Source organism: Podarcis gaigeae (assembly GCF_964106915.1).
Source record: "Podarcis gaigeae genome assembly, chromosome: 12".
Taxonomy (NCBI): domain Eukaryota; kingdom Metazoa; phylum Chordata; class Lepidosauria; order Squamata; family Lacertidae; genus Podarcis; species Podarcis gaigeae.
In genome coordinates, this window is record NC_139688.1 from 27,743,982 (window position 1) to 27,761,789 (window position 17,808).

At 42.2% G+C, this 17,808-nt stretch overlaps 1 protein-coding gene across 1 annotated transcript in view; it reads right to left on the minus strand.

Moving 5' to 3' along the window:
- Positions 1 to 2,724: 2,724 nt before the first annotated feature.
- Positions 2,725 to 17,808, minus strand: part of HEPACAM2 (HEPACAM family member 2) — a 34,735-nt gene continuing 19,651 nt past the window's right edge. Inside the window, 6 exon segments of the mRNA XM_083705363.1 lie at positions 2,725 to 5,434; positions 6,592 to 6,701; positions 8,143 to 8,216; positions 8,919 to 8,956; positions 9,086 to 9,110; positions 9,195 to 9,320. Of these exon segments, the coding sequence (XP_083561489.1) occupies positions 5,425 to 5,434; positions 6,592 to 6,701; positions 8,143 to 8,216; positions 8,919 to 8,956; positions 9,086 to 9,110; positions 9,195 to 9,320 (383 nt within the window). The 3' untranslated portion in view covers positions 2,725 to 5,424.

A 17,808-nucleotide genomic window follows, 5' to 3' on the forward strand; every position in this document is an offset into this window, starting at 1 on the left:
TCATTTAAGAGTTTATATGTCAGAATTGACATCTTAAATTGAGCTTGATAACCAGTAGGTAGCCAGTGCAGATCCTGCAGAATAGGTAATATATGACTCTAATAATAATAATAATAATAATAATAATAATAATAATAATAATAATAATAATATTTATACCCCGCCCATGATGGCTAAGGTGGTTCTGTTAGATTGCAAACCAACTGAAAGAGTCTCCTGCTGCTGTTTTCTGCAGATGCAATAGAGGCAGCGAAGAAAGTCCTCTTCGCCATCACTATCACCACTTGGTAGCCTCGACCTTAAGCTCTAAACTGTGTCCGGTCTGATTCAGAATGAGTTTTCTGCCACTGGCACTCTAGCCGTCTCAGTGATTATTTCATCACCCTCAGCTCTGGGGAAAACTACGGGGCTCTATGCAATCGGAGAGGGTGCTTCAGAGCCAGTCAATAGCCCTGGTTAACTCTGCATTCCAGCAGGACACCAGGGAATCAGCTGAAAGGGATCAACATGGGATAAAACATCCCCTACCACTCTTTGGAAACCATTTGGATCCATTAAATGGCAGGGCGGACCATCTGATTTGGTTTCACCTCCCTGCAGAGGGGAAGGGTTGTGGAGAAGTCCTGTTGCACCAGGAAGCAATCCGACTATGGCATTTCTTTTGTTTCACTTTTACTTAGTGTCATATCACCCACATCCATAGAGGTAAACACCAGGTCTAAGGCATGTCCGTGACTATGAGTTGGGCCAAACTTATTCAGGGACAGCCCCATGGAGGCCATGCTTTCCACAAAGTCCTGAGCGGCCCCTTGTAAGGGCGTGTTGGCATGGATGTTAAAATCCTCTAGGACAAACCAAACTAGGTTTCTCCAGGAAAACATCTGCCACACTCTAAAGCAGCTCAGGAAGGGAATCCTTGGTGCAGTGGGGAGGTGCAAAAGGAACCCTGTGGGGAGGTGCAAAAGGAACCCTGTACTGCCCCTATTGCCCAACTTCCAGAACATGCACTCAGAAAACTGGGTCTTCCCAATAGGATGCCTGGTGTCAGCTAATGACTTCCTTAACAATCACTGCAACCCCCCCCCCTTGCTGCCCATATGACCTGGGTTGCTGTGTATAAGAGAAACCTGGTGGACAAGGAGCGCTGAGAACAGGCCCATCTGCTTCATCCAACCAAGTCTCTGTTACACATACCAGGTCAAGTCCTCCATCAACGATCAAGTCGTGGATGGCAGTGGTTTTATGAATCATTGACTTGGCATTGCACAGCAGCACTTTCAGGTCATGTGGGTCTCCCTTGCTGATTCCAGTATCCTTCCAGTCAAGACCAGACCCGGAGGCAAGAATAGTCCTCAAACAACACCTCAACCTACGTTCTTGGTAATGACATGGTCTGGTCTTAGCATAACTCCTCCTCCTGCCCATGATCACTGAGATCTGGTGTCCCAGTGCATCCCCCCCCCGTGGAACCTGTCCCAGCCATTCTGTTGGCTGGGGCCCACTCCCAGGCAGCCCTTACCCTCTCCCCTTCAGAACAGAATATGTTCTACAAACTATATAATAAACCAATAAAACAGTAGAAGCTAATTAAAAAAAGAAAAACGAACAAAAAATTACAGTTATACTAAAATTAAACTAACCCCAAGCTGTTTATCCTATGTTTATCCCACGCCCAAAAGAACAAAACAAAAAACAAAAACAAAAAATAAAGTACCACAGATTAAAAACTATTTTAAAACATTTAGGACTCACAGCAGGGCAATGTCCCTCCAGCCTCTCAGGAGTCTCTTATGCTGAGCAGGGTGAGTCTGGTCCCCGCCTCCTAGTCCAGGGGCAAAGGGCCTTGCAGGGAGCGGCCTTCACACTCACAGCCGGGTGATGTTCTTCCGGCCTCATGAGGAGCTTCTGCAATAGGGTTGGTGAGTCTAGTCCCCGCCCCCTAGTCCAGGGGCAAAGGGCCTAGCAGGGAGCAGTCTTCAGCACTCACCACAGGGCACAGAGAAACCTGTCAACTCTTTTGTCAGGTGCATTCTGCATTAGTGGAAATTTCTGGATTGTCTTCAAGGGTAGCCAGCCCTACATAGAGTGCATTAGATTAAGCTAAATGCAAGGTTGCAAGAGAGGATATTACTATAGTAAGGCTATCCTAATCCAGTAGTGCTGTCAAAATGTTAGCCTGACCTGTTGTCATGTCATGGAAGATTAAGTGGCTTTAAAGGGTAATTTCTTTTTATTCACGGCATACCTTTGTGCATTCATTTTAATCCTGGGTGTTGGTTTTCTGAAATCATATCATCATAACCTATTCATATACTTGGTTTCATTTCTGTGGAAATCAAAACTTAAGAATTGTTTCGTTTTCTAACGAGCTGTGATAACATTTCACTATTTATACAATAACGGGGGTCTGCCCTGCACAGATCCTTTTAACCTTGGGCACTGGAGGTTGAAAGAACATGGTAAGTTATTCTTCTGAAAAGAACACCAGAAGAGCCTGCTTAATGACGCCAATGGCCCATTATGGTCCAGTACCCTATTACCCTATTCTCACAGCGGCCAACCAGATACTTATAGGGAATTCCTCGAGTAGGATCTGAGCACAAGAGTGTGCTTCCCTCCTGTGGTTTCCAGCAGCTGTGGAGGCAGCGCATAGCCATTATGACTAGTAACCATTGAAAGCTGTATGAATTTGTCCAATCCTCTTTAAAGCCATAATAATAATAATAATAATAATAATAATAATAATAATAATAATTTATTTATACCCCGCCCATCTGGCTGGGTTTCCCCAGCCACTCTGGGCGGCTTCCAACAAAACACTAAAATACAATAACCTATTAAACATTAAAAGCTTCCCTAAACAGGGCTGCCTTCAGATGTCTTCTAAAAGTTTGGTAGTTATTTTTCTCTTTGACATCTGGTGGGAGGGCGTTCCACAGGGCGGGTGCCACTACAGAGAAGGCCCTCGGCGCTGGACCTCAGTGTCCAGGCATAGCGATGGAGGTGGAGACACTCCTTTAGGTATACTGGACCAAAGCCATTTAGGGCTTTAAAGGTCAGCACCAACACTTTGAATTGTGGTCAAACACGTATTGAGAGCTAGTGTAGGTATTTCAAGACCGGTGTTATATGGTCTCAGCCGCTCCCAGTCACCAGTCTAGCTGCTGCATTCTGGATTAATTGTGGTTTCCGGGTCACCTTGAAAGGTAGCCCCACACAGAACACATTGCAATAGTCCAAGCGAGAGATAACTAGAGCATGCACCACTCTGGCGAGACAGTCTGCGGGCAGGGAGGGTCTCAGCCTGTGTACCAGATGGAGCTGGTAAACAGCTGCCCTGGACACAGAATTGACCTGCACCTCCATGGACAGCTGTGAGTCCAGAATGACTCCCAGGCTGTGTACCTGGTCCTTCAGGGGCACAGTTACCCCATTCAGGACCAGGGAGTCCTCCACACCCACCCGCCTCCTGTCCTCCCAAAACAGTACTTCTGTCTTGTCAGGATTCAACCTCAATCTGTTAGCCACCATCCAGGTAGGTGGACATTGCTGTTTCTTGTGGGAACAAGTTCCATAGTTTAACAATATGCTGTGTGAAGAAGTACCTTCTTGTATTTGTTCTGAATCTTCTAACATTCAGTTTCATTGGATGGCCATGAATTCGAGTGTTCATGCCATGCCAGGCATAATTTTATAAACTTCTATCGTGTTGCCTCTTACATGCAGCTTAAAGGGTTTTCTGTTTCAACACTGGCATGCTGGAGTAGTGTATCAATCCTACCAGAGTACATAACGTGAAGAAAAACCAAAGCAATGAAAGTTATCCAGTTCACAGAAAAGAAAACAAAGAGGTCCAAACACTTGTGATTATTTTAACAAGAGTGCCAAGCCACCATCTGTGTGGTTTCAAGCAAGGCAGCAAAAGAATCCCTTTTTAAAATTCAAAATCTCATCAAATTTATTACATAAATTCATCACAACATACTAAAACTTGTTACATATTGAATTCATCATCTGCTTTAACAATATTGAACATCACAAAAGTATTTGATTGTCATTGCAAATTTTAATTATGCTCTTAGCAAAACCCATCTATAATAAAGTTTTGGGCGTTTGTTTTTCTCTCATTAGTACCACATTTTGGCTGCATTTAGATATCTTCTCTCAGTTTGTGGACTCTAGTGTGGCTGCAGGAGGCAGATAATAAGTTTTTGCTACCACCTTAGTTTAACTGTCATTGAACTCTTACAGTTTCCAAATTCCTTCTTGCGGCCATGGCAGAAAAGAACAGAGATGCACAACCTGCGTAATATTTTTAATTTTAATTTGTCTAGTGTATACTGTTCTTGCAGTAGTTACCATATAGGGGAATGATTTTCTTTTCTTTTTCTCTACAAAATCATATGTTTTTGGTGAAGAGACACAGTAACAAAGGGGAGAATTTATTTGGGGGCTTGAACTCACACCCCATCTCTGCATTGCACCCAGGGTCAGAGCAGACTCCAGATTATTCATACAGCAGCTGCATGCTCCCCTTGACCCAGATCAGAACTGTGGTGAAGAAAAAGAGTTAAAGTCTCTTCCTTCCATGTGAGAGTACTGGGGGGGGGGCTATGACTGCTATTTACTTTATTAAAAGATACTAAAATATGGATCAGTAATTACATAAATAATGTCTGCTTTTGTCCCTGTTTGTAGCCTTGGGCAAATCACCTTTCTTCTCCTAACCCAGGTTTATCCATGGCTAATATGAAGGGCTTCCAAGATGGAAGGGGAGATATGGCTGAGAATGGTTTAGGGTTAGGATGCAAAGGATTTGTAGTACCTTCCCCTTTAGGAGGCCTAGCCATCACTGAATACATATACATACGCACATTTACATACATATTTACAGTTTCGAAATATAGCAGTCGCAGTGAATCACTTTATACATTATTTCAGTTGCAGTGTTCACTTAATGCAATGTTCGCTGACTTTAGAAAAAGCAGGTATTTGCTAATGAACACCTATCATGCTGCTAACATATACTTATTTATCGTTATTTACAGTACAGGCTGATGTAAAATCTTAAGGGCACATTCATCTTAGTGTTCTGCTTTTTTAAAAAAACAAGCAAGCATCGGAGATCCTTCTCATTGGGCACAGATGGCAGCAATCCAATATTTTAGAATACAGTAATGGAATAACCAACACTTAGACATTTCATTGTTGGATTTGTAACTTTTACAGTCTAAATTGTAATCAGCAGCTGTAAGCAACTGTAAGCAATATATAACATTAGAAATGTGCAAAGAAGATTTTGCTTATTAAACTTGAGATGGCATTTTCATTAGAAGTGACAGGTCAATCCTTTCCCACGCTGTGGCATTTGTTGCTTCTTCTATTTCCAAAAACAGATTTCATCCCTATGCTTTCATTTTCTTTTCATGTGCCTCTAGGAGGGAAAAAAAATCAAACTCATATTGAGTCACAGTTCCTGGTTGAGAAGACTGTGTGTAGAGCTTTTAAACTTCATTCCATAAACAATACCAACAAATTCCAGAGGGGCAGTGTGTTGCAGCAAAACAAACACCACAAAGCGATGTCTTAAGATATCACAGGATATCCTCATTGCAAACATCTCCTGAAGCATTGCAAACTGTTAAGTCGGGTGGGGTGTAGTCGACAGAATGTTGCACACTCAAGTCATGCATAAGCAGAATACAAATGTGATGATGATGATAATAATAATAATAATAATAATAATAATAATAATAATAATTTGCAAGCTTATAGCATGACTTAGATGAAGTAATGTTTGTAAAGGTAAAAACAAAACCCAAACCCACCATTTGTAAAATATATGAAAAAGAGAGCACCTTGGAATGAAAACCACTGTCTTCCAAATGTTTATTCATATTTTCTGCTAAATTTTATTTACTGTAATTCTTAACAATTCCCAGAATGGAAACCATTTTAGTGAGGCTGTGTTAGTTGAGTCTGATGAAATGGATTATAGTCCATTAAAGCATATGCCATAATAAATTTGTTAGTCTTTAAGGCACCACAAGACTTTGTTATAATTCTGATGGTTTTAATTATTCTGATTTTTGTATTTCACTACTTGGAAATACCAAACAGCATTAAAACACCAGGTTATATGCTTTTTAATTGATTGGTTGACTGATATAAAATAAAATCCTGATTAGCAGATTACCATAACAGTGGTACCTCGCAAGACGAATGCCTCGGAAAACGGAAAACTCGCAAGACGAAAGAGTTTTTCGTTTTTTGGGCTTGCTTCGCAAGACGAAAACGTCTTGCAAGTTTGTTTCCACTTTCTTAAAACCGCTTGAAGAGGTGCAGTTGCGACTGACCGTGCTTCACAAGACAAAAAACATTGCAAGACGAAAAGACTCGCGGAACGAATTAATTTCGTCTTGCGAGGCACCACTGTATTGTAATATTGGAATTATTGTGAAAACAATAAATATTGGGGGGGGGGAGGAACAAATTTTGTCCTTGCTTAGGGCGCCATATTACTAAAGTCCACCCCCTGCCCGGCAGTCTCATTGTGCAACCTGGTTGACAAATTAGGTTTACACAACTTACTCTTGATGTTCTTGATATTGTTCAGGAATATGACGAATAACTTCATAAACTGTTCCATTAAAATCCTGGCCTTGTGCAGCATCAGAGACAGAAACTGACCAACTTGACACCTGAAAGGAGGAAATAATGGTTTTCTCTGAGCAAGACAGACAAAACTAACATGGACGCCTAAAACAGAGCCAGTGAGATGTAGGCCTTATTTGTACAAGAGGGTCAACCAATCAATGGCTTATGGTCTCCTAGAGAGGAATTTGTACCCATTTTGTTCCTCCCCGGCCCTTATAGCACAGGACAGTGTGGTGCAGCAGCTGCTAAGCCAATGTTTGGCTTAATGCAGGCTTCCTCAACCTCTAGATGTTTTTGGCTTACAACTCCCATGATCCCTAGCTAGCAGGACCAGTGGTCAGGGGTGATGGGAATTGTAGTCTCAAAACATCTGGATGGCCAAGGTTGAGGAAGCCTGGCTTAATGTATTGTCTGGCAATAGATTGTAATGAGGGAGGACAGGCGTTATTTATTCAAAAAATACATATCCCGTTTTTTCACCATCTAAATCTCAAAGTGGCAAAAGGTGACAAAAATATACAACATGCCAAGCTTAAGACATAAATTTAAAATCTCAGAAATTTAAACAAGAACATGAGAAAAGAAATTATCAGAAAAGCATTTATAATGCAAATAACATCCTGAAATATGATTTTTAACTAGGCATTTGAAGCTCCACAGGGCCAATGCCTGTCTGACGTCTAGTGGGAGGGAGTTGGGTCACAGCTTCATGTTGACATGAATTGGCCTTTCAAAAGCTGGCGATTCTGTTCCCGGATCTAGACTGGCCTCTGATCTAACATCCTTTTTGAGCAGGATGAATTCTGGTCTGTGCACATTTAGGGAACCTGCAGTTTCTCAGTGTGACTTGAAGTTCATAAGATTGAGAAAGTAGAATGAAGAAGAAACAACAAAGGTCCTGTGTGTGATGTGGGCATCCGTTCATTTATTTTTTGGGCAAGGTGGGTTTTCATCTATACACATTAAGGCACTCTGTAGCATTTAGGTATTTAATTATTTCATTGGTACCCTCCCTTTCTTCCAAGTATCTTAAGGCAGCACGTATTATTTCTTCCTCCATTTTATCTTCGCAAAAAACACACCACCCCATTGTGAAACAGGCTAGGGTGAGAGAAGGAAACTGGCCCTACGGCAGCCAGTGAGCTTTATAGCTCTGTGGGGATATGAACATGAATCTCCGGAGTCCTAGTCCAAAACTCCTACCACCACGTCAGACTGGCTTTATAGTGTAGCTTTTCAGTGCCACTAAAAGCTCATTTTTGGGAAGTGGTTATCACATTCAGAATGAAGAAGTAACAATGAAAGACACAGACCATAACAAAAGAGTCAGATTCAGAGTTGCTAAAATGAACCGCCTTCCTTCTTTATGAATATATCTATATTTCTGTTTTTGGAAGCCTTTAAACCAAGGGCTATTTCTGTTTTGTAATACTGCCGGCAAAATGGCTTTTCAGATATCCATGCTGCAGAGATATAAGCACTTACCCTTGAAATTCCTGCAGCGTCAGGAAAGGCAACAAATTCATATATTCCAAAATCATCCAGCGCGTTTTCATGCCCTAAAAGTGCCGATATTTAAATAAAGAGAAAGTAATTATTATGGACAATTGTGTTCCACCTCAGGTTCAGTATGAGAGTGTGTGATTTGCAGAAGTTGGGCGCCATTTTGGCACCCTAGACGACCACCCCATAGGCCAACTTTGGCAGGTGGTTGTAACCACTCACCTGTCGATAATCTGACATCGTAATAACTGGGAGCAGGATTAAACTTTCTGTTCCTCAGATAAAGAACAGGAGGCTAAATTCTGCTCTCTGCAGGAGTTGACTATACCTACTAGTTCATCCTCCCCAAACAGGCAAAACACCTACACACACTCTTAACAAAACAACAACACCACAGATGCTAAAAATCAAGCAAGCCCTGCTCAAGCAGGCAATCCTTGGCAGGCACCAAATGGGGTTTCTAAGGGCAACATGGTGCCCAAGGGCTCCACATTGGGGATTCCAGATGAATGTTTTCCTTTATGGCAAAATAGGAGGTTCATGGTGCAATTTAGATGAGAAAAGCAGCAGGTAACCCCCAACTCCCAATTGTAGAGCTATCCCACTGCAATTTGTTTCCCCTTCCTTCCAAGATACTGCTTTTAAGAAAAGACTTGGAAACCTAATCATTATCTAACTTCTCATTTTGCTGTCCTCCTCTCTTTGATTCTTTTGAAAGCTTCTAAAGTGGTCTATTCCCATTTAACTCTTTATATTACCTGAAATAGTTTGTGCTTTTCTGTAATCTGCTTCAGGCCTGAAACATTAAACAGAAATAGAATTATTTCAAATTCAGCGCAGAATCGTAGGCAGCAAAAAGATGCTGCGTCCCCCCCCCCCTTCTTTTAAAAGCTTCGTGTAGACAAATGATAATTAAGTTTTCTACCTGGTCTGCAGCTTCTGCTGTAGAACTGAAAAAGAGACAAAGAACAATCAACCCTTTTTGTTATGGTTTACAGAAGCTTTGAATTTATTCTGGCGTTAATTTAACATACCTTTATGAGGCTGGAATCTTTTCCACAATGTTAGAAGGAACATTGATACTATCAAAAATAAGGAAATTCCACATATTATTCCTAGTGGAGACAAATATTTTTCTCTTTGAGCCAGCTGCTCCAGTCCTGCGTCAGAGAAGAACAGAAGTTGATATTTGATTTGCACTTATCATTCTGGCCATGCTTATAATGCAAAACATCGCACACAGCAGTGCTTTGGAGCTAGAGCATCAACACTGGTTCAAATAGTGTAAATATACCCGGAATTGCTTCTTCTATTCTAGTGTCTGCATGCCACCAGTGGAAAATAATTCTTAAATACGATTTAACTGGCCCTGAAACTTATCGTTTCTTCTTCTGACTTTACTTGAGTTGCAGAGAAGAGCAGAAAATTACTTTAGTCCTTTATTTGGCCTGGTTTCTGTGTGGATCAAGTTCAAGAGTTTGTGGGCATGTGATGACAGTAGGAACAAATGTGTTCTGTGAACATGTACAAGGGGCCATAATGTTTGCTGCCCATTGGGGTTGGCCAGTGTGGCATTTGTACGGAGCCCCTGGTTGTCTCATGGCCTATTGACACCACTAATCCACTGCCACCAACCAGATCCTTCCTGGTAAATCACTTAATCTCAGTCAGGTTCTTAAGTTAACAAAGAAGAGTGTAGTTTATTGCAAACACAAATAAACTTTAACTGCATTCAAAACACTGTTACTCTTTACCTTCTTAGTCTTATTTTATCCTGTCTCTAACTCTTATACCTCCCCTCACACAAGAACCAACTGCACTAACTGTCTCTCCACAGTGGTACCTCAGGTTAAGTACTTAATTCGTTCCGGATGTCCATTCTTAACCTGAAACTGTTCTTAACCTGAAGCACCACTTTAGCTAATGGGGCCTCCAGCTGCTGCTGTCGTGCTGCCGGAGCACGATTTCTGTTCTCATCCTGAAGCAACGTTCTTAACCCGCGGTACTATTTCTGGGTTAGCGGAGTCTGTAACCTGAAGCGTATGTAACCTGAAGCGTATGTAACCCGAGGTACCACTGTATTTCCAACTGTCTGCCAACTGCTTTCCCAACCAACTAAAACCAACCAACCCAAACCTCGGGCTAAGCCCTTTTATAAACAGGTAGGCTCTGCCTCTGGCTTTTCTATTGGTCTACCTATTAACTCTTTCTCTCCCCCTGTACAGACATTTTTTTAAAAAATGGGCAAATGCCACATCCAGGCAGAAGGCAGAGAGGAGATGCCAATTGGAGGTGGAGCCAGAGCCAATGACAACTAATTCTAGTCCCCTGTCCTCCCTTATTCCTGAGCAGTTCTACAATGGCAGCCCTGACATTAAGGAGGAGGAACCTGACAGGCAAGGTGACCCCCTAGCATGTAAAAAGGTAGGCAGGCTGGGAACTGGCTGAAGACAGAGAGGTGGGTGAGGCAGTGTCCCATTTGACCAAATTTGCTTAGCCTCCACTGGCGTGGAGCGAAGCTGTTCTGGGGAACACCAACAAACACCTTACATCAAGGACCACGGCTATTTTGAGATCAGTTTTGGTGAGAGTTGCATAGCCTTGACTTCCTTCATTCTACTCTTCGTTCGGCTGTTGCATTTGCACATTCAAAATGTGCAGCAGCAAATTTGCTGCCCACTTCCTGCTGCTGCTGCTGCTGCGCTCTCTCTCTCTCTCTCTCTCTCTCTCTCTGCTGTTTTCCCCGAAGCAAAGGATTTATGAGATATTTATTTAGCTTATTTGTGCATTTGGATTTTAAATGGTTGAAGTTTTTAAATTTTAGAGGCTTAATTTATGTTTTTGCATATTGCGTATTTTATTGTTGTCAGTTGCTTTGACACCTACATGGTGGAAAGTGGGGTTCAGATTTTTGAATAAGGAGTGCATTCATGGTGAAATATGAAGGGGGGAGAGGCTAGACATCACTGCAACCTGATTCTGTGCAGATAAATGTGCTTAGGCATATGCCTTAATTTGCATATAATCAGGCTGCCACTGTCAGTCAGCAGTAACGAGACCCAAACTGTGGAATCAAATGTAATGAATTGTTAGATGAAATATAATTTGTAGACAGATTCCTTTTTGGCAGTGTCAATTCACAAGATGGACACTGGAGTTGCTTTCGTTCTGGGTTAAGCCAGGAATGGAAATAGGCTATTTTCTACAAACCTGTTATGCTCTGCTTTCATTATTTTAAAACATCTCTTCACCTTTCAATGATGGAACTGTTCCTCATGGGTTGCACTTGCTGTGGCTGCATGCGGCCACTAGAGGGCACTCACACCTCATTCTCATTACTTCAGTTCTGGCTTCGCTTGTATGACAAGCGAAAATTCGTAGTAACATCTTAGAACCGCCCCAGAGTGTCTTGTTGAGGGCGCACCTCCCTCCTTCAAATCTCCAACCTCCTAACTTCCCTTGCTTTGGCACTGGGGGCAACCACCAGCCTAGGAGAAAGCCAGCCCAGATTATCTGAGATCTGGATCCACGTTTGCCAGCTGCCTTGCAGGCTGTTGCAGTGCGATGCACCCTTCAAAATGAATGCACCCGCGACAGCTTTGTGACGCTTACTTAACAATGCAGCTGATGTTGCTTCCTTTGCTGCTTTTTATATCTAACAGCTGTTGGCACAGTTGGGGAGTGTCGTGGGTTACGCAGAGAAGATGGGTTTGTTTAAGAAAAAAAATGTGTTTCTTCAATCCAGCTATATATTTGAAGTTGATAGATATTTCCGTTCATAGTTTAGCTAAACATTATACTTTCAGATAGGATTTGCTTTATGCTTCATTTATATTTTCACTGGAGCTGTTTAGCAATTCAGACTTAAAAAGTATTGTTTCTTTAGTTAGAAGGGTTGGGTAAGTAGGTTAACTGCTTATATTCCTTCATGCAAGGGAATCTACTTACCAGGTAGGAGACCAAGTTAACTATATATTTATCGGCATCTTCCTAGAATTTCAGCCCACTTCTTATAGGGGTTGCCATATTTCAGACATTTTCCCAATTTCCACCCGGACACTGTTGCTGACTGCAGTATTCCGGATATGTCTGGGAAAATCCGGACGTATGCCAGCCCTAATTTCTTATCATGCTCACTTCACATGTATCTTCCTTAGGGACGAATGAATCTGCTCATTTCAGTTTCTAATTTGTCCAATCTTAAATTCCTAGTTTTCCACATTTCCACATCAGTTTCTGAATTTATTTCAAGAAGTCATCATGAAAATTGACCAGCATTTTAGTACGAATTTCTATTCATGTGCACAATTTTGCATGCAACCTTGCCTAATAAACACATTTTTCCAAAGCATATTTCCTCTTATATTTATATTGCTCCTAATATAATGCATTTTTGTATGCATTTTCAGCAATATATCCATTTTAATGCACATTTTACCTCAATATATGCATTTTTGTTCACATGTACCCTTCCCCCCACCCCATAGAATTACAGCTCCCAGGAGACAGGTAAATAGCATTAAACCATGTTGACATCGGGGACGCAGGTGGCGCTGTGGGTTAAAGCCTCAGCGCCTAGGACTTGCTGATCGAAAGGTCGGCGGTTCGAATCCCTGCGGCGGGGTGCGCTCCCGCTGCTCGGTCCCAGCGCCTGCCAACCTAGCAGTTCGAAAGACCTCCGGGTGCAAGTAGATAAATAGGGACCGCTTACTAGCGGGAAGGTAAACGGCGTTTCCGTGTGCGGCTCTGGCTCGCCAGAGCAGCTTTGTCACGCTGGCCACGTGACCTGGAAGTGTCTCCGGACAGCGCTGGCCCCTGGCCTCTTGAGTGAGATGGGCGCACAACCCCAGAGTCTGTCAAGACTGGCCCGTACGGGCAGGGGTACCTTTACCTTTATGTTGACATCACCCACAATACATTGAGGCACAGAGATGAGACAAATGTTACTTCTGTGGACATAGGAATTTTCAAGTAAAAATTGAACTGTAACTCAGAGCACATGTTCAGCATCACATCTGATTCATTATCTCCCTTTAGCTTTTTTGATATATGGAATGATGCCACACCCTAAAGACTGTGGACTGGCGCATGGGGGAAATCAGAGAAGAACCCTGGCACATGACATTTTTAAAAATCTTTGCAAAATCAGTGTTTTTATTGTGTGTGTGTGGGGGGGGGGGAGTAATGTGAAATGTGTCATCAAGTTAAACCTATACCAGACACACTAGATTAAGAATAAAGGGTGTGTCTTGGATGTAGGTTACTTCCACTTTTGCTTTGTTAAATATTGTTATTCCTACCAGCAATTCAACACTGACAGTTTTCAGACATTTACTGCTTATGTTTCTCTGCTTCTAGCCATATTTTTGTGTGAAGTGCTACATTTATATCCCGTATTTTCTCCAAGGAGCTGATCCCACCCCCATATTATTCTTGCAATGGTCCTGTGATGTAGGTTATGCTGAGAGTCGTAGTCTGCTTGGAGGACCCAAGGGGAGGAGAGGTTGTGATGTCACAGATACTGGCTAGTCAGCGCAGTGCCCTGTTGTTTTTGCTGCATAACCTCAGAACCAGTTTTCCCTGAGCTAGACTCTGGACAGGAATCATTATGAATGTTAACCACATGAAGAATGCAGTTTTAGACTTGCAGTTTTAGACTGCAGCATCTGCTCCCACCCCCTTTTCTTCTTTCTTTCTTTCTATCTAAAAAAACCCTTTATGTGTATCTGTGCATACCCCAAATATATTATGTGCTATCTTATGATGTGCACAGCTTTTGTAACATGAGTCGGCCCTTTGCCGAATGCCAGTTCATGTTATATTTGTCTCTCAGAGTGTCTGTTTTTAGTTAAATATATATAATCCCATATCTCACTATGAGCAAATAAGAGGGAGATAAGCTGTAGCCATGGCTTCGCAAAATTGCAAACGAATTTGAGCAACTACTCTTAGTAACGGTACAATGATATGCCCTAGAATAAATAAAAGACTTCCATTTTTGGCACTGATAATAGGGTCGAGAAACTTTACAACAATCCGAGAGTAGCCAGCATCCAGATTGAGTGCAGCCATACTCCAGGAGAATCTGTAGAAAATTAATGCGCAACTGCACATCTGCCCCCCCAATTATTCAGGGATAATGTGGAATGGAGGAACCCTCCTGTGGAGGGTCACATGAGCTCTAGATGTGAAGGCAGTGGTGGCATCCAGACAACCTGCTTATTGAGCATTCATCCTGATTCATTTGCCCAAAATTTGGGGAGGTTAGACGACATCAGGGACGCGGGTGGTGCTGTGGGTTAAACCCACAGAGCCTAGGACTTGCCGATCAAAAGGTCAGCGGTTCGAATCCCTGTGATGGGGTGAGCTCCCATTGCTTGGTCCCTGCTCCTGCCAACCTAGAAGTTCGAAAGCACATCAAAGTGCAAGCAGATAAATAGGTACCGCTCTGGCGGGAAGGTAAACGGTGTTTCCGTGCGCTGCTCTGGTTCGCCAGAAGCGGCTTAGTCATGCTGGCCACATGACCCGGAAGCTGTACGCCGGCTCCCTCGGCCAATAAAGCGAGATGAGCGCCGCAACCCCAGAGTCAGCCACGACTGGACCTAATGGTCAGGGGTCCCTTTACCTTTACCTAGACGACATCAGCTATTTATCAAGCATTCATTCCAATTTGTTTACAGGGAGTTTATGCCATGTTGCCTCAAAGCAAGAGTCACCCCACACTTTCTAGTGCATTTCTCCATCATTTTCTTTATCACAATAAACAAAGTTCCTTTTTTTGGAGGGGGAGGGAAGTGGGTTTTGTTGCTCAAGAGCTACCAATCAACTTCATTTTAACCTGAATTTGCTGGTATGTGATTGAATCCCACCCCAAAATAGCAACAGTCTGGAAGTGTCCCCTTAGTTCATCTCCCTGCAGGAGAAATCTCAAGATCTCATGTTGTGTGGGCCACCTGGAAGAAGGCCCTTGCCTCTCTAGCCATTTTGCCACTCAAAATTCCTCCTACTGCTTTCACACACAGGGGAAATACATAGGGATATCCACATCTTCCCACGCTCCATAGATTTCCCTTCCATATGTAGAAGAGAAGAAAATCGGTGTGTGTGTGAATTTTGAGAGGAAAACAGCCCCAAAGGGAAAGTGTTAAGCAACATTCTCCCCTGCCTCCAGCCCACCCTTCCTCCATTGAAACTGACAGTTGCCAATGGCGGCATTAGGAAGGGGGAAGCCAGGATGAAGACATACACAGTTAAACTTTCTGTCTACTTTGGGAGCTTTAGTTCAGAGAGAAGCATTGGCCTGTTACTGGGGAAAAGTGGCCCTCACAGATAGTCAGTCTTCTTCTTCCACTCTTCTGGTGTAATGTGCAAAGTTAATACAGTGATCAACTAGCTCCCAGAGATCTGAATCCACCCAAGAGTTCTGCAGAGGACCTGGTGACTCCATGTGTTTTAAATATTTTGCTTATACAACCCACCACACGTTTCCTTGTTCAGTATTTTCTAAATGGAGCTTCGATTCCTTAGTTCAGGAAAGTTGCACTTGAGAACAGTCATAAGACTGACAGTTCTAAATACTTCTCTAAGCAGAAGCAGAAGCCACCGTGGTACGGGGTATATATTCCTACGTGCTTCCTATATTTATGAATAATTTATTTTAGTCATTTGAGGCCTCGCTTTGCAAGATAAGGAACCATAAACTGTTGCCTCCTTTTACAAGTCTGCTAATATTGACACCATAGAAACCAATAACACCATTAGTCACAAACTGTAAAACTCTGAAGGTCACGAGTTAGACATTACAGAACTCATTGTTAATTGTGATTTATATCCTTAAACAAAATATGCTTATTAATTTCATCCTGAAATTATGTACCTGTAGAGCTGTAGAAGCGACTGTGCTATATTTGACAACAACTACCGGTACCTGCCATATACATTCCTTTGGCTGGGAAGCATCCTTGACATCAAAGCATCCTTTGGTGACCGCTCTGAAGTTCCTGTCTGGCTCACCATCCCCTCTGCTCCTATGGCCCTGGTGGGGTGGAGTGGATCTGAGAGCTGCCAGGTACTCAGGCAGCCGGTGTAGGAACCTCTGGTCCCAAGACAGGAAAGTCTAGATCTGATTGTTCCTCAGGACCATTAGCAGCAGGGAGATTCTCCAAATCTCCTTGCTTCTCATCTGAGGAGACCTTAGATTTGAGGTCTGGGGCAGAACTGAACCCTGACACCTACTTTGCGTTATAAGGTGGGGAACATTTGGCCCTCCCTATGTTGCTGAGCTACAGATCCCTCCTCTCTGGTATGTATGGCTAAGTATGGTCTCCTCAGACAAAGTCCAAGGAGAGATGGATACTCCAGCAGATCTCCATGGTGATCCAGTGATACTAAGGAGCCATCAGGCCTGGGCATGCCTGCCTCAATTTAAAAACCATTTTAGAAAGATCCTTGGCCCCACCCCCTAATTTGTTCCAGGGCTGGATCTGGTTTGGTCAGGCACAGGGTGAATAATCCTGATCTGGGGGCTACATATTGGGGCCACAGACAGATCAGGCGGTCCCTGCAAAATCCCAGTGAAATCCTCTCTAACCAGTGCTGTTAGATCTCTCTAACACAAAATAGATTGGCTATCTTGCCAGAAGTTCCAGCTGGTTTCTTCTTTATTTTCATAGCACTTATAAGCAACAAATATTGGTTTGATGTGAAGCAAACCCAATGATATGTAATTGTATATATGAGCCAAGTTTTTAAATAGTATGAGTTAACTAAGATATGTTTGGCAATATATTCTTAAAAGTGTAAATAGAAAGTGTACAGATCGGCATTTTGCAGGTTTTGCTAGCTTTTCAGATCTTACCATAAACTGTAATATTGGTGCTTTTATTATCCTATTCAATTGAGTCCTATTTTACTTTCATGAATAGGAAATATGTAATTTTACGCAACGCAAAACCTTTGATTATGTTTTTCTTTCCAGGTGTCATTTAAAAAACCCTGCATAGGTTTCACTGTAAAATTGTAACCTATTTTCCTTTCAGTGTGTTTGAAAACACAGAACTTTCATCTGTGATTATATTAAATCCCTTTGTACAATAGGCAGCTGCTGACCGTATTTATCTTAAGCATAAAGGCTCAGGTCTTTGTGTTGTCAAAGCCAAACAAGCTTGTGAAATGTCCTGTAAGGCAACATCTGAATAACTTGAGTTTACATTAATGTAATGGCTATGTGAAAAAGATATATACTTAATAACAGGGCAGCATGTAAGAGTTATCCTCATTCTAACAAATATTTTTTCTATATAAAAAATGGGGGTGGAACTTGTGCAATTTTACACAATGCATTTTAAACATTTATTAACTAATTAATAAAGAAAAAAATATTTCTGTAACTATACAGATCAGCTATAGTCTGATAGGAAAAAAATTACCTTAGCGGTTTTCTTGTTTAAAGCACCATATGGGTCAACTTTGGAGTAATCCCCTTGGGGTCAATGGGACTCCCTCCCTCCCAGGTAAGCGTGCATAGTATTGTAGCCTTGTTGATTCTTATTTATTTATCCTGCTTATATCCCAATAGAAAAGCAGCTTACGTGGATCTCATTTGGTCTCTCTCTGAGATATTAGTAAGTTCCACATCCTCCAAACATC